This window comes from Maniola hyperantus, chromosome 7 (genome assembly GCF_902806685.2).
Source record: "Maniola hyperantus chromosome 7, iAphHyp1.2, whole genome shotgun sequence".
In the NCBI taxonomy this organism is placed as follows: Eukaryota; Metazoa; Arthropoda; class Insecta; order Lepidoptera; family Nymphalidae; genus Maniola; species Maniola hyperantus.
The window spans coordinates 15960265-15983327 of record NC_048542.1 but is presented as its reverse complement, the minus strand read 5'-3'; the positions used below and the strand labels follow the sequence as shown (position 1 = coordinate 15983327).

At 38.6% G+C, this 23063-nt stretch overlaps 1 protein-coding gene across 1 annotated transcript; it reads right to left on the bottom strand.

Annotated features, from left to right (window-relative positions):
- Positions 1-1550: 1550 nt before the first annotated feature.
- Positions 1551-22221, bottom strand: LOC117983411 (juvenile hormone epoxide hydrolase-like). Its single transcript, XM_069500029.1, has 15 exons — positions 22000-22221; positions 19624-19851; positions 19128-19292; positions 17619-17804; positions 17025-17172; positions 16442-16676; positions 15314-15490; positions 15099-15114; positions 8866-9048; positions 7783-8010; positions 6785-6949; positions 6178-6363; positions 3788-3950; positions 2560-2794; positions 1551-1824 (listed from the first exon to the last, which is right to left on the bottom strand). The coding sequence occupies exons 1-15, from the start codon at positions 22210-22212 to the stop codon at positions 1602-1604; spliced, it is 2751 nt and encodes a 916-aa protein (XP_069356130.1). The 5' UTR covers positions 22213-22221; the 3' UTR covers positions 1551-1601.
- Between the last annotated feature and the right edge of the window lie 842 nt (positions 22222-23063).

Below are 23063 nucleotides of genomic sequence, written 5' to 3'. Positions count from 1 at the left end.
ACCACCATAACTTTGTGCTGACCAATGTTTCCTCTGCAATGGCCTGAGATCGGTTTAAGCGATCGCCAATTATTTTACTTTGTTCAGTTTGTATTTTATTGATTTTATGTTTTCTTTGTGCACATAAAGAATATTTCATTCATTCAAACATAATAAACTCCCTGAGCTCCCACAGCTGCATGATATCTCGACTACAAGAAGGTAGCGTCTTATGGGTACTATCCATATGACGCTTTGTCGGTCTCAACGACCGAGACAGTGCTCTACAAATCTGCTGTCTCCTTCTAAAGATCGATGTTCATCACTTTTGGCCGCTTACTGTAAACATTGTGGATACCTATGGAAGGCAAACTCCCGAGATGTCTGACGTTTCCGTCCCACCCTCTGTTTAGTTACCCTTATCTGCGAAACGCACGCGTGCCTTTACAACCCTATTTAGGTTTCACAAAGGAATAGAATAGAATAATTTTTTTCAAATTTAAACTTTTTTGGAAATATCACATTGTTGCAATAAAAACTCAAATTTTGCTGAGTAGTTGTTCAGACTTTTGGTCGATTAATTAATAATTATCTGATAACACATCATCATCATGATCAACCTATCACTGGTCCAATACTGAGCACGGGTCTCCTCTCAGAGTGAGAAGGGCTTAGGCCATAGTGTGTCAGGCTGGCCCAATGCGGATTGGCAGACTTCAAACACCTTTGAGATCATGAAGAACTCTCAAGCATGCAGGTTTCCTCACGATGTTTTCCTTCACCGTTAAAGCAAATGATGTATTTTAATTGTTTTCAAAACGAACGTAGCCCCGCCGGCCGAATCAAGCCCTGGCCTCCCGAAAAGAAGACGGACCACTCAACCACCAGGCTATCAAACTCAAACTCAAATTATTTATTCAGAATTGGTAAAATTTTACGCTTCCTGATTGTCAATTTTTTTTATTCGTAAGATGATTATGATTAGTGGTGATAATTAATACGTACTTAAAACTAAAGCTATGAGGGTTCCAAACGCGTCCAGGTCTGAGAAGAGCCCACAACAAACTCAGCCGCTTATCTGTGGGCCAGTGGTTATTCTAAGCTCGGCAAAAAGTTTCGATAAGCGTTTCGTCTCGGTAGCTTAAAATAAAAGAGACTTTTTGTTTTAATTAATTCTGGAAGAGCGCCGCAAAATTGAGGTTTAAAAGAATTATTTTTATAAGAACATTCTTTTGAGAAAAGCGTATCATAATAATATTATGATTGGAGTATTTTTACCACACTTTTACTCTCTTTTACTTATTCTATTCTACCTATTTTGATAACTGACTGAATGGGTGAATGGAATATCAACATAATAGTATTATATCAATGTCTAGGCTAAAACTGCGTCTAGAATAAGATTTTGCACGTATAGTACGCGACAGGTCGAGATGGCAATCGGGGTATGAGGCGGGGGACGTCCTGCACACCTTAGTAATAGGGTCCGTTTTACCATTTAGGTACGGAACCCTAAAACACCCGACGAAGGTTTGGGCGGGTCGGCTATAGCCATCAAATAAAAAATCGCGTAACAAAATAAAAGATCTTTTATATAAAAGGTAGATATAGGCACTCTGTCATTACAGCTCAGTTTTGGTCTTATGGAACTCCTTGAAAGCCTTAACAGCCTTGAAGACGTCTTTGGTGAAGACTTCAGGCAGCTCGAAGGCCGCGAAGTGTCCTCCGTGGTCCAGCACGGTGGCTCCGAGCAGGTTGGAGAACTTGGTGCTGAGGATGTTGGGAGGCTGGTAGGTAAGCTCGTTCTTAGCTTGGAGCGCCCACGTCGGTACTGTAGTTGTATATCTGGGTAATAAAAAGATTTTCAGAACATTTTTATCGTGGTAGTATGCTAAACTAGAGCATGCCCGTGATTTCGATTAAAAATCCTGTGGAAACTCTTTGATTTTCCGGGATAAAGAGTAGCCTATGTGATAATCCAGGATATACTCTATCTTCATTCCAAATTTCAGCCAAATCCGTTCAGTAGTTTTTGCGTGAAAGAGTAACAAACATACACACACACACACGTACAATCTTTCGCCTTTAATTTTAGTTTTTGTGTGAAAGGGGTATGGCAGTTTTATCAAACCCACGTTCCTTTGGTTTCACCACACGGTATCGTAACAGAATCCTAAATCGCTTGACGGCACGGCTTTGGTAACTAGCCACTGCCGAAGCCACCCACCAGACCCAGACCAGAGAAAATTTAAAAATTATAAAATTCTAAATTTCCCCTGTCGGAAATAGAACCAGGGCACCTCCCACTAATAGGACCATAGTGTTCAACACTGCGCCAGGGAGGTCGTCAAAAATGATGATGATAATGATTGATCAAGTATACATTATATTGAATTGTTGTTTTTTTTTAAAGAATATTAGCCTTGTTTTATTATGATCAATATTCTCCTTTCCCCTCCAACTAAGCGTAAAGCTTGTGCTAGGAGTAGGTACGACAATGTTGCAAGGATGGGATTTGAACCGCCGACCTTTCGGAATTCAGTCTGCTCCTAAACCGTTGAGCTATTGAGGATTACTCACCCGTCTATGCCTAACGCTCTGTTCTTATTGCTCATGTTCTCAGCATACAGCCTCATGGAGGTGGTGATGGTGTTGGTGCTCCAGTACACCATGAGGTTATCTATCAGCTGCTCTTTGGAGAACGCGTAGGAGAGACCGCCGTCCTTGAGCGAACGGTGCTCAAACCGCGTCCAGCTCGAGAACTTCTCCAGGATGTAGGCGAGAAGACCCGATGGCGAATCTGAAAGGGCGACTCCTGTAAAAGAAATAAAAAAGGTTTGTTATAGAGATGTCAGAGGGAACTAGAGTAAAATGTGAACTTCCTCCTCCTAGTGGTTAAGACGGCCGTCTCCTAATCAGAGGTAGGGGGTTCGATCCGGGCACGCACCTCTGACATTTCAGAGCCATGTGCGTTTAAAGCAATTAAATATGACTTGCTTTAACGGTGAAGGAAAACATAGTGAGAAAACTTGCATGCCTAACCCCTGCTCCACACGTTGGCCCCAACGTTGGCCCTAACGCTGTTCGCCCAACGACGTGTGGATCGGGAAATTAGCATTTGTCCCAACACTCGTGCCAACGTTGGGAGTTGGCCATTCGATGTCGGTTTTTTCAAAGGAATCTGCGCCAACATTCGCGATCCGTCCACACGTTGGCACCAACGTCAGTCTTGTTACAATACATATCAAGTGGTCATTCTGAGAGGAGACCCGTGCTCTGTAGTGAGCCGGTCATGGGTTGACCATGATGATGACTTAGATTTATTTATTTAGATTTATTTATTTATTTGCTTTCATGTACATTTACATTTATTGATGGTGGGTGCTTAAAGCTAAAAGCTAAATACATGAGACCCTGTCAGGGTCAAATACAATTTTAGGTACAATAAAATGGTAAATATTAAAGATACAATAAGAATAGGATTAAAATTATTAAAATTATCATTACGAGATATTAAATATTATTCATTTGCATGCTTATATATTATTATATTATGAGAATGTTGACTAGAATTTATTATATAGCAAGATTAGTACAAAATAAAAATAAGGAATAATTGCTGTCATGGTCTGATTAAGTCTCTGTCAATAGGATAAAATATTTAAAAATAGTTACTGTAAGAATTTTATTTAGTTATGGTTATGTTGCAATTATTTAATCTTACAAGGTCTTATAGTTAAATGTCAATATCAGATGTCATTTACAGGTGCGTCACGCTATTATAGCTAGTATTTCATAGTTGACTCACCGACAGTATCAGGTTTCGTAGCCTGGAGATGGAGGTAACCGAACTCCTCCAGGATGTAGGCGAAGTGTCTGGACAGGGGGTACATCCTGTCCGTTAGGTGAGGTTCCACCACCAGGGAGGGGAACAACGCTCCAATCATGGTTTTGAATAGTGACCAACCGTTCTAAAAAAAATTGAAAACTGGAGATACCTAGGTACAGTGCGACAAGGTTCTCTTGGCACAAAATCGAAACTATTTTATATTAACACTAGCTTATGCTCGCGACTTCGTCCGCGTGGACTACAAAATTTCAAAACCCTATTTCACCCCCTTAGGAGTTGAATTTTCAAAAATCCTTTCTTAGCGGATGCCTACGTCATAATAGCTATCTGCATGCCAAATTTCAGCCCGATCCGTCCAGTAGTTTGAGCTGTGCGTTGATAGATCAGTCAGTCAGTCAGTCAGTCAGTCAGTCAGTCAGTCAGTCACCTTCTCCTTTTATATATTAACATACTTGTACCTACTTAATATTACTAAATTATTAACAAAGAGAAACTAATTGACATTATAACAAACGTAATAAATTAGTGCGATCAATCAATAAATAAAAATAATTTCGATTCAAAATGAATGCCCTATATAATTACCTGATAAAATCTATTATAAAATAATGTAACACGTAGTTTGCATGTAATTGTATAATAATTATATATTTAGCATGCATGTATTGTTAATGTACCTAACTTTGCAATGCCCTAGCGGGGCTTCATGTAACCATGAAAGCAAATGAATAAATAAATCATAAATCATAAATCAATGACATTGACAGGGGGGCGCTGTTAAAGAACAAAAGCTCAGACTATTCAAACAAGAACAAAGGGGACATGACATTCGATGACAACGTTAGTTCCGATTCTCGCCACTCGCCAAGAAAGCTTTGACGCACTGTATATCAGTTGCAAATGATTTTTTTCCGCTAAAAGATGTAGTACCTCTACCTATTGGAAGCACTTTCGAGTTTTTAGACATCTTTTTAAAAGGATCCTAGATTGTTCCAGATTATTATATTACTAGCTGATGCCCGCGGCTTCACCCGCGTGGATGTAGGTTCTCAAAAATCCCGTGGGAACTTCTGATTTTCCAGGACAAAAAGCAGTCTATCCGTAGTAGCCCGTCCGCGTCCCCAAGATGCAAGAAATCTCAGTAGGTCCCAAACATAAAAACATTTAAGTGCATGATTCTTTAAAAATCCCGTGGCATCACCACGATTTAAGAAATATGCAATTCCTTACAGCATCAGGGCTGAGGAGTTGGGTCCACGATACACCTTACTTAGATGGCCAGTAATGATCACCGAAGACTCTAACGCAGAACGCTACAAGTTCATTATTATTATTATTTATTATTTATTTATTTATTATTTAATTAGAACGGCCATAAAGCCAATTACACTAATTAAACTACGAGTACAAACTAACATAAACATACATACAAAAATTGTTAAAATTATAAATTTTAAAAAGCAAAATTATAAATTTTCACAAATGTGCAAAATCTGACCCATGAGGTCAGCCCATTTGTCAGCAAATATGTCACAGCGAGGGGACTCCTTCAGCAGTGCGTTGAGCGCAGCCAAAGTGCGCGGTATGGGTGACCACTGACTGGAGCGCGCTACCGTGCGACTAAACGGACTTACGAAAAATTTGAAGCGATGGCGGAGATAGCTGTAATTAGAGGGTGCATAAACGCAGCAGAGCTTGTTGTGTAGTTCAGAGCAGTCGATCACACCCCTAAGAATCTTGCAAATTGTACCAATTTGGTCGCATAAAATATAAAATTTGGTTTCATAAAATATAAAAGACTTCTAAGCCCTCAGAAGACCCGTGGCGTGAAGTAGATTAGTGGGCATTAGTTATAGCTTTTTAAAAATTTATAGACTAGCGCTTAGCCACAATCAGACTGCTACAAGTGATGATGCAATCTAAGATGGACCACGCTAGCCCAGAAGATGCCTATAAGCTTCTAGATAATCATAATCATACTTTATTATTGCAAATACAGGTTTTATAGGTGGTACAGTAATCAGGTCACAGTGTATTTACCATAATAATGGTGTGTGATCCTCTCTGGGTACCTGAACCATGAGTCAAGTAATCAAATCCAATCCATCAGCCTGTTTGCGTCCACTGCTGGACGGTCCTCCGCCTTCCTCATCCATCCCCTCCCCACCTTCTTCAGGTCATCGGTCCAGCGGGCTGGGGGTCGTCCCACACTGCGCTTACCGGTACGCGGTCTCCACTCCAGAACACGTCTGCCCTATCGGCCATCGGTTCTGCGACAGACATGACCTGCCCATTGCCACTTCAGCCCGCTAATCTTAAGAGTCAAGTAAAGTAAATCTTTTGCGTACTTGCACGGCCAGCATATTGGAATGGTAGCCCAATACTTCGTTCTGGAACATGGTGGCCATGGAACTGCCGATGATGGCTCCCCAGTCTCCACCCTGGATGTAGTACTGCTTGTGGCCGAGCCTGTTCATCAGGTTCTTGAAGACCACTGCCATTTGGGCAGCTCCGAGTCCTGGACGGACTGCTGCCTGACAAAAATATTCAATTTATTTACAAGAAACTTTAATATATTATATCAAGCGGGGTATCATTTATGAAAGGACTTTACTTGTACATTATAAAACAGATTTTTATTTATTTTTATGCATAATAATTTTTGATTTATCGTGCAAAATGTCGAAAAAATATCAGTACTAGTAGTTTTCGGAGTTATGTGCGTTTTAAATAATTAAATATCACTTGCTTTAACGGTGAAGGAAAACATCGTGAGGGAACCTGCGTGCCTGAGAGTTCTCAATAATGTTCTCAAAGGTGTGTGAAGTCTACCAATTCGCACATGGCCAGCGTTGGTAGACTATAGCCAAAACCCTTTTCACTCTGAGAGAAGACCCGTGCTCTGTAGTGAGCCGGCGATGGGTTGATCATGATGATGATGATGAGTGTACTTACATCTGAAAATCCATATCCAGGCAAGCTCGGGACAATGACCTCGAATACAAAGTCATACCCATCCGCTTTTTTGGTCAACAAGGAAATAGCTTCGTAGAACTCACGTACGGAACCCGGCCAGCCATGCATCAGGAGCAGTGGCACTGTGGCTACTCCAGCAGGTACCTGAGGATGTTCAAGGTTTACCACTTTAGATAGCTCGATAGCTCAACGGTTAAAGGAGCGGACTGAAAACCGAAAGATCGCCGGTTCAAACCCCACCCGTTGCACTATTGTCGTACCTACTCCTAGCACAAGCTTTACGCTTAATTGGAGGGGAAAAGGGAATATTTGTCAGCAACTAACTTGGCTAATATTCTTTTTATGCATAATAGGAAATAGATATCCTTACAGTAGCCTCTCAATATATTTATAATAACATAATTTTTGTAAGACAAAATATTCTTAGTTACAAGAAAATTGGTGATCTACACAATAGGCTAACTAGAATCAGAGACAAACTTGCAGCTCCTACCTTCCGCCTCAGGAAAGTCCAAAAGTCATTTGTGGGTATGGGTATTACCTTTTATAATAAAATCCCGCAAACTATTTTGGACTTACCTTTGCACAAGTTTAAAAAATCTATTAAAAATATGTTCCTGAAAAAAGCATATTACACAATTGAAGATTATCTAAATGATAAAAGAGCGTGGATTTGACCTGCAGCTCGTTCCGGCAACGCACAAGACTGCAAATACTATTTTATTCATGGCATAATCTTGTACCTATATCAAATATTTGAAAAGAGCAACCGCCGAGTTTCTTGCTGGTTCTTCTCGGTAGGAAAGGCATTCCGAATCAGTGGTAGATGTATCCGACTATTCGAAAGTACTTGTAAAAGTTTATTAAAATAAAAAAGATTTTTATTTTATTTTATTTTTATTTAAAAAAAACCAACCAACTAATAAACAAACAAACACACGCATTTATAATAGGGATAGTGATAACTTTTGACTTACTTGAGGCTTGACCCTAATAAAGTGTACATCCAGACCCTGTATATTGGTTTTGAATTGTGGAAACTTGTTGAAGAACTTCTCTCTCTCCTGGAACTTGTAGTCCTCTGCCCAGTACTTGACCCAGGGGTCCAATTGTTTAGAGTTGAAACCGTATTCGAAGCCGACGCCTTCGAGGGGTGGAATGACCTCACGGTGATTTTTGAGACGTTCTTTTAGATCACGAATCATCTGAAAAATATTTTTTTTGAGTTAGCTTTGGTGGGGAGATGAGGTGGAAGGCTTTGGCAGAGGCTGTAACTTACTCTAAGAACAAAATTAAATATACAAAAGGTACGCGGCAGAAAGTAATGTACATCGGCCTTTAGAATGAAATTTCAGCTTAGTAGAGCGTTATCTCTGTCACTCATATCTAGATATATAAAAGGAAAAGGTGACTGACTGATCTATCAACGCACAGCTCAAACTACTGGACGGATCGGGCTGAAATTTGGCATGCAGATAGCTATTATGACGTAGGCATCCGCTAAGAAAGGATTTTTGAAAATTCAACTCCTAAGGGAGTGAAATAGGGGTTCGAAATTTTGTGTAGTCCACGCGGACGAAGTCACGAGCATAAGCTAGTCTAAATATATAAAAGGAAAAGGTGACTGACTGATCTATCAACGTACAGCTCAAACTACTGGACGGATCGGGCTGAAATTTGGCATGCAGATAGCTATTATGACGTAAGGCATCCGCTAAGAAACGGTTTTTGAAAATTCAACCCCTAAGGGGGTGAAATAGGGGTTTGAAATTTGTGTAGTCCACGCGGACGAAGTCACGAGCATAAGCTAGTCTAAATATATAAAAGGAAAAGGTGACTGACTGATCTATCAACGTACAGCTCAAACTACTGGACGGATCGGGCTGAAATTTGGCATGCAGATAGCTATTATGACGTAAGGCATCCGATAAGAAACGGTTTTTGAAAATTCAACCCCTAAGGGGGTGAAATAGGGGTTTGAAATTTGTGTAGTCCACGCGGACGAAGTCGCGAGCATAAGCTAGTATAAAATAAAATACAAGGGATGGTACAGGACCTACCTCTTGACCGAACCTGACTTGGAAGGGCTTGATGCTGGCGTCTGTTTTGCCCCTCAGCTCCATGGGTCCCCACCACTCGTTGGGGTCCAGCTGTGGCGGGAAGCCAGGAGTTTGGGCTGACAAGAACAGCCATATCCCCACGCTGATCACAGCGAGGCTTACTACGAAGAGGAACTTTGCCATCTGAAAAATTCAAAACTTTAATTAATTCATTCATACTAATCCATATCCATCATCATCATCATGATCATCCCATCGCCGGCTCACTACAGAGCACGGGTCTCCTCTCAGAGTCCGAAGCGATTTGGCCATAGTCTACCACGCAATGTGCGAATTCGTAGATCCTCACGATGTTTCCTTCATCATTAAAGCAAGTGATATTTACCTAATTAATTAAAACGCACATATACTCCGAAAAGTTGGAGGTGCGTGCCCGGGATCGAACCCCCGACTGGAGGTAACCACAAATTCGCGGTTTTCGGATTTTTACCCTTACGTGTGCTATAAGACCTACCTACCTACCAAATTTCATGATTCTAGGTTAACGGGACGTAGGTACCTACCCTATAGGGTTTCTTGACACGACGGACAGACAGACAGTCAACAAAGTGATCCTGTAAGGGTTCCGTTTTTCCTTTTGAGGTACGGAACCCTAAAAATTAGAGATCTTCACGAAAATTGTGTGTTGTGCGAAGCCGGGGCGGGTTGCTAGCAAGTTGTAACACAAGAAGTTAAGTGCTAAGTTAAGCTACCTTTTTTTTTTTTTTTTTTTTTTTTTCCGTGGGGAAATCCTCAACCTTAAGTCAAGTTCAAGGGCAAAACGGTTGCGCAATCAGTGAAGACAAATAGTTGATAATAACATTATGTAAAATCTACATATTTTTATATGTTTAAGTACATACCTAGGTAGGTATTATCTGATAACTCAATAAATATGTAAATATGAAATAAGTAGATACTTACCGTATCTACCTATGTACCATCATCATCGTCAACCGATAGACGTCCACGCACAGCTGGAAATAGGTCGGGACTTCTTTTTTAGGGTTCCGTACCTCAAACGAAAAAACGGAACCCTTTAAGGATCACTTTGTTGTCTGTCTGTCTGTCTGTCAAGAAACCTACGGGGTACTTCAGGTTGACCTAGAATCATTAAATTTGGCAGGTAGGTAGGTCTGGTAGCAGACATTAGGGGAAAAATCTGAAAACTAAATATTTGAAAAAAAAATTGAAAATATTTTCCATTTTCGAAGTAAGATCAAATGGGGTATTTTATGAAAGAGCTTCACCTGTGCATTCTAAAACAGATTTTTATTTATTTTTATGCATCATAGTTTTTGAATTATAGTGCAAAATGTCGAAAAAATACGACTGTAGTACGGAACGGAACCCTCGGTGCGCGAGCCTGACTCGCACTTGGCCGGTTTTTTGAAAAGTGTCTTAATTTGATCCTAAATTGATAATAAAGCACCAAAAATCAGTACCCTTATTATAAATGCGAAAGTGTGTTTGTTTGTTGGCTTGTTGGTTTATTGGTTTGTTGGTTTGTCCTTCAATCACATCGCAACGGAGCAACGGATCGACGTGATTTTTTGCATGGGTATAGTCAGTGGCGTGCAATTCATAGAGGCATAAAAGTACTGCTTACCCTAGTTGAAATGACCAGTGCTCATTTTTCTTTATGACCTGCCATTTAGCAGGTCTCTATAAGGTGTATCTAAGGCCTATCTTACTAATACTTACCCTGGCTTCATACTCTGTGCACGCCACTGGGTATAGTTATTAACCTGGAGAGTGACATAGGCTACTTTTTATCCCGGAATTTCAAATAGTTCCCCCGGGATTTTGAAAACCTAAATCCACGCGAACGAAGTCGCAGGCATAAGCTAGTTTTCAATTATTTTATTTGATCGATAATTGCAATAAAAATGCATTTAAATTTTATGTCAAGTTTCGCCGCGAGAACGCTTGGCCAGCACGACAAAAAGACAATTTCATATTAGATACCAGTAACAGCCTATCATGATCACCATCATCATCTCGACCTAACGCGGCCGGCCCACTATATCACCACAGGTCTCCTCTCGTAATGAGAATGTTTTAAATCATAGTCCATCACGCTGGCGAAGTGCGGATTGGTAGACTTCACACACATTTGAGAACATTATGTAGAACTCTCAGGCATGCAGGTTTCCTCGCGATGTTTTCCTTCACCGTTAAAGCGAGTGATATTTAATTTCTTAAAACGCACATAACTCCGAAAATCCGGGATCGAGCCCCCGACCTCCGATCCGAACTCGGACGTCCTAACCACTAGGCTATCACAGCTTTTATAACTACCTATTATACTTACTAAATTCTGTATAAAATGCATTGTAGGCACCTACATAGCTGATATTATTATGGCCTAAATAATAATGGTTATTATCAGAGAAAAGATAAAAATACAATAAACTTTAGTAAACAGATTAAATAAACATTAATGATTACACTCACCGGGAAATGTATGAAAATAAACAAAACAGAGCACAATACTGCGCGGGCGCACGAAACTCTACGCCATTGACACAACAGTACTTGGATCTAGCGACTAAAGTGAAGTTAGTCGTTATTGCCACTTGACAACACCTATGATATAGTCACGGATGATAAAGCGAACTCATTCATGCGATTACATCAACCTTAGGTACAGTTCTAACAATTCACGAAGGCGAGTGAACTTTACTTGTGGTTACGTCGTATACCTACGTGGGCATTGCGTAAGTGTGCGTGCATGTTGGATCAATCATTGCATTTAATAAAAAATAAAAAATAAAAATCATAATGAAGTTTTATTACAAACTAGCTCATGCCCGCGACTTCATACGCGTGGATTTAGGTTTTTCGAAAAATCCCGTGGGAACTCTTTGATTTTCCGGGATAAAAAGTAGCCTATGTCACTCTCCATAGGTCTTTATATGTACCCATGCTAAAGATTACGTCAATCTGTTGCTCCGTTGCGACGTGATTGAAGGAGAAACCAACAAACAAACACACTTTCGCATTTATAATAGGGGTAGTGATTTAATATCGGTCAAAAATACGTTTAAATAGGTTTTAACTTTTTGAAAATATTTGTTTTAACCCCCATGCCCCCGTTTGAACTTTGAAGGTGGGAAAACACAAGTCGTTTTTCTCAAAACTTACTCTGATTAATCTCTTTCGGCTTAGCAGAGCTGAGTAGGTATCTACCTAATTGATTTGAATCGTTATTCGTTAATTCATAATTGACTTTATTGGAACTAAACTTTTAAACTTTTCTGGCTGGGGGTTGATTGCCACGACACTAAGGGCCGGTTGTTTCAAACCATTGGTCTTCGTAAGATCCGTTCGTTAAAATTTAACGGACGTAGACGAACTTTAACATCTGTTAATTTAAGTGCGTTGCTTCATTGTACAAAAACCTGTTCGTCATTGTTATTTTGGTTGCGAAACTAACCCTAAAAATTAACTTACTTCTCCGTATCCTTTTCTTATTTCATTTTAAGTACCTATATTAAATTATATACATAGTTATTAATATTGCTACTTCGCATTTTAAACACTTTTTCTTTGTTACAAAATCTTCAAAAAAAACTATCATTAAAAGCTTTGAATTAAATTGATTCCATTATAATTTGTAAATAAAATATTCCGTTTGTAAGAAGTATGAAGTTACGAACTGATTTGACGATCACCAATGGCGCCAGCACCGGTTAACGTAAACGTAACTTTTTAACGAACGTTAGCGTTAATAGATGCTGAATCAACGCTTTTTCTTTACTTACGTTCGTTAGCGCCATATTTAAAGGTTACGTGTCCGTCAAAGTTTGTTGAAACAACCGGCCCTAAGTGACATGCTTGATGAGAATTCTAATACCTACTATATCAAAGAAAATTTTAAAAATCAGACTTTATACTTGACGTAAGATTTTTAACACCTGTTATCTCCCAAAGCCACAATGGTCCAACCTTCATAGGTATTGGTATCCCACCTCTGTCCATCTAGGCTCTATGTAAATTATTGTAACCTCTCCATAAAGCAAACACTACAAACAAAGTTAAGCTAGAGACATCTATTAGAAGTATGAAATACTATGTACATCTTTCATCGCTAAATTATTGTGGTTAAACCGACATTAGGTTGAACGACAACTTTACCTAGTAGTTCACTCACTTTTTCATAGATGGCGCTATTATTCTGTGGTATACACTCTAGGCTACTAGCTGATTCTCGCAACTTCGTCCGTGTGGCATTAGGCTTTATAGTTGTAACTTGCACAATAACACAAGAAATCCTGTGACGTTGTAAATTTTGAACTACTAATTAGCGTTTCGCTTTTAATAAAAATTTATTTTGTTCAAAGTATGTTGGTGCCACCTAGCATCAAGGTGCAGAACTACGCGTGGGTCGATGTTCAGAGTTCATTCGAGCCACAATAGATGGCGTTTGCTTCGTTGTCAATTGTCGTAAAAATAAAACAAAATAATTAAATAAAACCATAATATCATTTGTTTATTGTTAAGTCATTAACAAAACGGTTCTTATAATATATCCTTAGGTTCCGCAAATATTCAAAAAATGAATTGGCTTCATGATCAAACTAAATGAGAGCGGCCACACTCGGGTTGCGTCTGGCAACACCGATTGGTGAGATTTAGAATTTTTCTGGAGTCAACATGTGAAGACGAATTTTTTCGTTCCAGGAAAATCTCACTCCTTTTCGCCCATGGCTTCGCCTGGGAAAATACAATAGTTATAAATTTAGTCATCCTAACGTATTTCAATGTTTCATCAATTATGGTGAGTGAAAAATCAAGTAATGTGGATTCGACAAAATGGCGGTTTGGTTAGAGAAAATCCTAATTTCATGATTTTCCCTTTCAGTTCCAGTTATTTTACCTTCCCAAATAAATGAGGATAATGGGTTGTGGGTGGACTCCTGAAAACCATTGGTGGCCAGGAGTTCAATAGGTGAGTTGTGTTTGATCGGGAAAATTCCACGTGTCGAAATTTTCACACAGCACAAATTATAATCTTGTTTTTTCTTTGTTACAGGGTTTCCGTTTGCGTTTCCGTTTTTAGTTTTCGGTTTTCGTATTTCGCTTTCGTTTTCCGTATTTATTTCTTTTGCACATTCACGTTGGCAACTTAATTTCTATGGATAAGACTTGGTGAAAATCTTTGTAATGAAGCATTTCGGTTGTGAAGAATCAAGTTAAATCGAGTTTTGGGAGCTTGGCCGATGCCGTCCAGCTACATTGCAGTCTTCGCACCTACAAGTAAGCAAATGTTTGTATCCTGGAACAGTTTAGTGAACCTTCTTAGTGTATGTGTACAGTAAGAACCCTGTCTTTACTACTGAGCTTTATTTTGAAACAATTTTATGAATTTTACTGTGTCATTGTCTATTCCATGCCAATGGCATCTTAAATTTAAAACATAGATTTTATGTACTATCTACCTAAGGCATTCTAATGTATCTAAATTAAGTCTTGGCATTAAGCTAGAATAACTAAGCATTATTAGCCATCCCTATGTATTAAGCGACCCCGGTAAAAGTTATATTAAAAACAATTTTGCCTAACATCTAGCAAATTTCATTTATAACACCTCATATACATTACAAGGGAGTCGACGGCTAGCTTCTATTCTTTACTAGGTAGATAGATCAAGTAAGTAAAATTATTTTTTTTTTCCTCTAATCTTTGTAAGGTGGTAGATTATTCCGTATCCGGGTATATTTCTATTCCGCCCAATTTACCACCCTTACAATCCTAATAATTTCGGCAAGTCTTCCTGTCCGTCTGTATATCACAACCATTTTAAAAAGAAAAGCATGGCTGGATATAAATAAAACCGGTGAAGTGCGAGTCAGACTCGCTCAAGAAGGGTTCCATACCTTCATACAAAATATCGCCATTTATATGTGATTTGGTAATTATACATTTTTTCCTAAACACATTTTTTTTTTTTTGTGATGTAACTACAAATTTATGATTTCAGATTTTTTCCTGTACTTGTTGGCTGGCTACCTGCCAAATTTCATGATTCGAGACGGAAAGTGCCCTGTAGGTTTATTGACAGACCGACAGACAGACAACAAAGTTATTTTATAAGGGTTCCTTTTTTCTTTTTGAGGTACACAAAAAATAAACTAACAACATGTCTTTTTAAAATTTCGCAATGTATTGCAAATAAACATCTGACTGACGCTAGAGGTCAACAAACTTGCGTAGTCAGGTGCCGAATTTTGCATGCTATACATTATACATACTACAAGTAAAAGGCAAATGGATATTGGTATTGGATTGTGTTTAGGTAGTATAACCATTGATGCCGGAATCCCCTTTGTTAGCGTTCTAATTAAACCCGGTATAAAGGTAGATACACTACAAATCAGTCCTGGCTTCATGGAATGCCCTAAACGCCTTCACAGCTCTGAAGACATCAGCACTGAAGGGTTGAGGGAGCTCGAAGGCGATGAAGTGGCCTCCATCCAAAACTGAGCCTCCCAGCAGGTTGGGAAACTTCATCAGGCTCGGAGGCTCACTGAGGCGTTCGTGAACAGGAACCAGGTTCCAGGTTGCAACTGAAGTGGGATAACTGGAAAAAAACAATTGGGTATTTTCCTACTTTTGAATTTGATAAATATTATTACTTTATTATAAACTACTGAAAAAATATTAAAATCTAACAAAGATTTACAAATAAAAATAAAATAAAATTTCTTCATTTCAGACCGTGGTACAAAGTTACAGGCATTTTAATTTTGGAGTGGGAGCGTCTTCTGTCCCTGTCTCGCAAAACGAAAATTTGTATGAAACCGCACAAAGCTACTACTTATGGCATTAGTAGGTGTGACGTCAAACTGCTGTATCGCTATCTCTGTCTAATCAGAAATATTTTAAATGCTTATAACTTTTTTGTTATTTGATCGATTTAATTAGTTTTTTCAGTTTACGACATTATTTTTATTCTAGTTAAAGATAAAGTAAGAGATAAAGTAATAAAAAAATTGGAGTCAAATACCCAACTATATAAGTCGATTGGATGTGGGTGCTGGGAGGCTTCAGCCGTGGATAGTTACCATATTACCGGCAAAGCCGTGCCGCCAAGCGATTTAGCATTCCGGTACGATACCGTGTAGTTACGAAGTGTGCCATAACTTTTTTTAACAGATAGCGAGCAAACGAGCAGGCGACCTGATGTTAAGTGATTACCGCCGCCCATGAAGATTCGCAGCACCAGAGGAAAATTTGTTGGCCCGCCTCTTGAATAACCCCATGTGGTAATCTAGTGGGAACACCGCCGAAGGGAGTTGATTCCACAGTTTGCATGTGCGTGGAAAGAAGGATCTGGCACAACGGACGGTTGAAGTGCACCAGACACCCAGGTGATGAGGGTGAAATTGCTTACGGTGGCGCGCGGTGCGTTTGTAGAAAAAAGAGGGTGAAATGAGGTCAAAGCTCTTCAGAGCCCTCCCCATTACAAAGAGGATAGATCACGCATAACTGGCAAACACCCGATATCGTAGTCAGATATAAAAGTCCTTACTTATCCATTCTTAGCGCTCGTTGTGCGGTGCTGAACACCTCAGCGTAGATCCTCATGGAGGTGATGATGCAGTTGGTGCTCCAGTACACCATGAGGTTATCTATCAGCTGCTCTTTGGAGAAGTGGTCAAAAAACCCCCCGTCTTGACGGAAACGATTTTCTACTCGCGTGGCGGTAGAAAACTGCTGCAGAATGTAGGCGAGAAGACCAACTGGCGAATCTGACAGTCCTATACCTATAAAAAAATGAAAATAAAAATTGTATAGTTCGGTAAACAACAATGTAATTTTTTTGGTAGTTTATTATCACTTTTGGATCAAATTAAAACAATTCTCAAAAAAAAGTAAAATACCCCATTACTTTCTGTTCTGTGGTAGAATTGTATCGGAGAAAAAGAAGGGCGTTAGGCAAATTCCCAATGGAGTTTCAGGCATGTCTAAGAATTTCATGAGGATTAGGTTTAATTCCCAATAAAGATTCAGGCATGTCTCAGATTTTCATGAGGATGAACATAATCCCATCATCATTATCATTAATGAGGATGGGAATATCCTCATGGATATACCTACTATAATTATTTTACCCAAAGTATCAGGTTTAGTGGCCTGCAGATGTAGGTAGCCCGTCTCTTCTATGGAGTCCGTGAAGGCGGTCCTCTGAGTCTGGTTAAGTTCCAGTTGCTGAGAAGCTCTAATGGCTCCAGTTAAGGCTTTGAGTTCTGCACAACTGTTCTGTTGAAAATAAATTGAAAGAAATTATTTATTCATGTGGCACCACTTAGTTTGGGTGTACCCATAAAATCGCGGTTTGATAGTAAATTCAAACTGTGCTTTGTTTATGTTCGCATAGACCTTAGAACCTGAACCTGAGCTAGTATGTATATAAAAGGAAAAGGTGACTGACTGACTGACTGATCTACGGACGGATCAGGCCGAAATTTGGCATGCAGATAGCTATAATGACGTAGGCATCCGCTACGAAAGAGTTTTTAAAAATACAACCCCTAAGGGGGTGACATAGGGGTTTGAACTGTATGTAGTCCACGCGGACGAAGTCGCGAGCGTAAGCTAGTTATCGATAATATTGTTCCTCTCTAGTAATAAAACATTTACTTTGACTTGAAAAATTATGGCAACTTACGCTGTCTAGCATAAGCTAGTGTTAACTAAACGCATACCAATAAAAACATCAAATTCGTATGGAAGCCCAAAACTTCCTTCTGAAACATTGTTGCCATCGCTTTGCCGATTACAAATCCCCAATCGCCGCCTTGGATGTAAAACTGATCGTGTCTCAGCCTGGCCATCAAGTTCTTGAAGATGACTGCCATTTGTGCGGGTCCCAGCCCCGGACGTGCTGCTGCCTGGTGACATATATAGCAATATTTGTCATAAATATTGCTGACATGGTATGGCAAATCATTTATATACACCAAAAATAGAAAAGGACCCAAGATTGAGCCCTGTGGGATACCAATCAAGTCACATAAGCTTTGCGACTTCGCAAGACAAATAAGATCAAGTGTCAAGGCTTTTGATGCCATAGTGGCTTAGTTCAAGTAACAAAGCTTTATGATCAACCCCTAGGTTCTTACATCGATGATCAACCCAATCAAATGCCTCATAAAATCTTTGTGCAACCCAAAGTGACTTCTTACTGGTAGTCAAAGTTTAACGCTAATGATATCCAGCTTCAACCACATATCATGTAACTTCTCCTCCTGTAATTTTACGACCGGTATTACCGGATTGGCGCAGTGGTAAGCCGATTCCCGGCTTTGGAATTTTATAATTTCTAAATTTCTGGTCTGGTGCGAGGCTTTGGCCGTGGCTAGTTGGCACCCTACCGGCAAAGCCGTGCCGTAAAGCGTTTTAGCATTCCGGTACGATGCCGTGTAGAAACCAAAGGGGTATGGGTTTCATACAAACTGCCATACCCCTTACAGGTTAGCCCGCTTCCATTTTAGACTGCATCATCATTTACCACCAGGTGAGATTTCAGTCAAGGGCTAACTTGTATCTGAATAAAAAAAACTGTACTTTAAACTCATAGCTGTTAGTGCTATCCTTTTTCTCACGGAACATTGTGCATAACATTATAATTTTAGGTTGAGCTTTCAAATAACTTAAATTTATATATGCTGAATAATTGAAATGTAACTAATTTAAATTTTTAATTGCAATAATTGTTACAATTGATAACATGTATAAATATAAACATTAATTATTCAGTGATAATGAGTGAATAATGTTTAAGTTGACGAATTAAACATCACGTAATTAGAACACGTGTAATAATCCAATAAACATCCTGCTAGATATTTTAATCTAGTATTTGGTCAACTGCTTCTTTTTTTATTCGATGCCCTTGAACGAGATTTCATCTGGTAAGTTCAGATGCAGCTAAATATGAAAGTGGACTAACTTGGAAGAGGTACAGAGCAGTTAAATCAAATCCATACCGCTAACCTATTTACGTGACATCGTATCGGAACGCTTAATTGCCTTGCAGTACGTCTTTACCATTAAGTAAGGTAGTAACTATAGACGGAGTAACCACGGAGACCAGAGATCATTCAGTAAGTTACAAATTCTCCTTAGACGGGACCACCCATTTATAAGAATCCTCCTCACTACTGCGTCAGGGAGGTCGTCAAACTGTATTCTAACACAGAAACTTCACATACATCAGAAAATCCGAATCCAGGCAAGCTTGGGACAATAACTTCGAATGCGAATTCACATCCATTGGCTGCAGTTGTCAATAAGGGGATTGCTTCATAGAACTCGCGTACGGAACCCGGCCAGCCGTGCAATATGAGCAAAGGTAAGGTTTTTACACCAGCTGGTACCTGAAAACAAAATGTTAGTTGATTTCAGGTACAAAGTGCTAAGAGTATCGTGGACCAAATTTCTCAGTTTCCATATTATTCTATGAACTCTGCATTAAACGTCTTTCGAAGTTAATTGTCTCAAAATAAACTTCTTCAGACATTTTTTTTGACCTGAGGGCAATTCCTTCGGCGCCTTGTATTGCAGGGCAAAGTGGAAGGCAAGAAAGTGCAGTGATTTCTAGAGTTTTTGGTAAAAAATGTTTCTTAGAGGGAGGCAAAGTTATAGAGAAAAGCTGTATGCTAAAATCAGGCAGGAGGAGGCAGGAGGAGTTTTGCAAGAATTTCTTACCTGGGGCTTCACTCTGATGAAGTGTATATCCAGGCCCTGTATATTGGTTTTGTAGTGCGGAAACTGGTTGAAAAACTTTTCTCTCTCCTTAAAGTCGTATTCTTCTGCCCAGTATTGCACCCAAGAATCTATTTGGTCGGAGTTGAAGCCGTATTCGAAGGCGATGCCTTCAAGCGGTGGAGTGAGTTTACGGTGATTTCTGAGACGATCTTTGAGGTCTTCAACCATCTAAAAAATTCATAACTAATTGATTGAACGGCTACTTTTGTATCAGCGAAAATATTAATATACAAAATATGACCGAAATGTATTTTCCTTTTGAACTAATACTGACAGGACCTGGAAGGCGCGTAAAGCCTTTGGTTAGGAGCCAAAACTTTCTCCGATTGTGTCGAAGTGCTGCGCCGGGCTTGAAAGAATAACCTATTCGTCCAAGGCGCCAGGCTGTTAGACCTATAAGATAGTACAGTTGTCTAAACCCAGCAGATCTTATAGAGCACACACGATCCGAATCCGTGAAAATACGGGCGTAAAAATCGGATCGGATGAGTGTGTCATATCAGGATAAAATATATCCAAATTATTATGCTAAAATTGACCCAATCATAAACTTGGAGTCTACAATAAATATTTGTAGTAATAATTAAAACAGAATCGTTATCCCGCGACTGGATATCAACGTCAATGTTACCCAACCCGAAAGGTTATGATTTAGTAGTATCTTATATTCTTTATTGTTGTCCAATTTAATATCTAGGAATGTGACAATACGAAAAATAATATTATGTAAATTATCGATACATATGACTAATTATTTATTGTAAAGTAAATACTGACAACATACTAGGATTGACAGGATATGACTGGATTTAAAATACAGTTGTCTATAGAAATTATGTGAAATAATATGTAAATCATCAATAGATTATGGCATTAATTAATGTAGTAAAACAATAATAAGTCAACCGTCAATACATGTTGCAAATAATATTATTTAAGTAAATTAATAATAATGTCAACAATTTCAATGTTGGTATAATGGTACCTACCATTGTACCAACATAAATAATTATTAAAGATGTCATGTGACGGTGGCCTGTGGTTTGTTTACAATGGAGAGAGGATAAAAACGGGACACACATCGATAAACGGGCCAGTCTCGTATAATAACTCCTTCTCGTGTTAACTACAGCCTTAGTCTAGTGAAGTGATGTGACTTCAGAGTAAACAAAGGCGACAGAGTTACTAAAGTTAAGTATTCTTATATTTTATTGTAATCACTTGCCTTATAAAGGTTTAGTTATTATAACCATGTACCAAATATGTTTAGATATTATGTTATGTATTATGGAATGTTGTAATGCTTTTAAAAGATGTGTGTTGTGGAGTTTCTTTGCCCATTTCTTCTCCACAACGAAACACCTTTGGAAACGGGTGGTAGATTCATTTTAATATGAAATAGACCTATGCTGAGAAATAAAACAAAATACAGATAGGTCTATAAAGATTCAAGTATTAAAGATCTTTCAATAAATGATCAATTAGTATTGGTTTTACTTCTGTATTTATAACCTACCCTCTTTTGCTAATTAATTATTTTAGACATTGAGATAAAAGTAAACATTAGGTTGTTAGCTTCTAATTATTAGAAGCCTGTTTAGATGATTAGGATTCTTACTTTAAAATAATACAGCAGATGCTCTGCTTGATTTTAATAACTTAATATTGGCCTTACCTGACAAAATTTACAACTACCTACATTTTCAGATAAATGATAGATCATAACTTTCATTAGTAATCATTGGATTTAATTTATCATCACTATTAAAGCCCACTGTCTTAACTTCTCTCTTTATCTAAATCTCACAAGTGCGTAACTGCCCTTAGGGATTGAGTTCTCAAAAATCCTTTCTTAGCGGATGACTACGTCATAATAGCTATCTGCATGCCAAATTTTGGCCCGATCCATCCAGAAGTTTGAGCTGTGTATTGATAGATCTAGGCCCTATAAGATTTCCTGCATCGTTTGCTTGTTTCCTTTGAGATTGGCCTTGACCAAAATTCGATCACGAAAGTGTTTAAAATCCAATCCAATCCAATGTGGTAAATTAAACTAATTAACGATGCAAAATCACTTGTAATAAGTCTACTTGAATAAAATAAATTTTATTCTATTCTATTCTTCAATCACCCATTATCCCATTTGTTCAATCTCTGAAATGGCTGAATTAATTTTCGGGGGCTCAAGTAAAGCACTGGGCCATGGAAAATCAAAGGGCTGTTAGGGAATTTTTAAAAACCCTGACTACGTAGGTTCTAGTTATTTAAAGCAAATGTAAAACCAGTGTAAAAATGAAAGAGCCAAGAATAGAATACCTTTTGGCAGAACTGTATTTTGAAGCGCCTGATAGTTGTATTCGTTTTGCCCTGCAACTGTGCTGGACCCCACCATTCATTGGGGCCCAAATGTGGTGGTGCGAACATCTGTGCATCCAACTGTGGTGAACCACATCCACACACCTGTGCTTGGGTGATCCACGCTGCACCAATCACCAAAACAATTATTCCAAGTTTAAAGGAATTCGCCATTTTAAAACTTTCGGTCTCACGATAATAAATTGCAAAAAAATATTTGAATTTTAAAAATGCCGCCTGTTTATTTTAACTACTTTAAGTATCAATAGTTGCCCACTGGTAGAGCGAACCAATAAAATATAATAATCTAGTAGGTAGGTAACATAACATACCTACTAGAGATAAATTCAATAATTATTTACATTCTATCGTTTTTGACTTTACCTTATGTGCACAAATAACGCGATAGCATACATTATGATAAATAAGTAATTATCCTTATTTTGAACTGGCATGTATTTAAATGAGTGAAAACTACGTGTGAACTATTAGGTTAGTCGGATACGGATTTGTGTAGCTGATGCCCGCAACTTCGTCGCGTGGAATTAGGTTTTTAAAAATCCCGTGGGAACTCTTTGATTTTCCGGGATAAAAAGTAACCTATGTCACTCTCCAGGTCTTTATCTATACACATGCAAAAAATCACGTCAATCCGTTGCACCGTTGCGACGTGATTGAAGGACAAACCAACAAACAAACACACTTTCGCATTTATAATAAAGGTACTGATTATTTCCCTTCAGGCCTTAAAGTTGAAAAGTATTTTGGGTAATAAAAACAAGGAAAATGGTGGTATATTAGTAGCTACAAAAACTTTGGAAAGTTTTGGAAAATCAATATATTATTATTAGGTAGGTTTGAAGGAGGACTTCATTATCAAATACAATCTGTGATTTCAATTTATTAACTAGTCAACTAGTTTACTCTATTTTATTTTTAGTACTGCCTCTTACACAGTATTCTTTTCTGTTCTTCCTCCGCTTCTTTCTTTTCCCGGGACTAAAATAAATAAATAAATAAGCCTA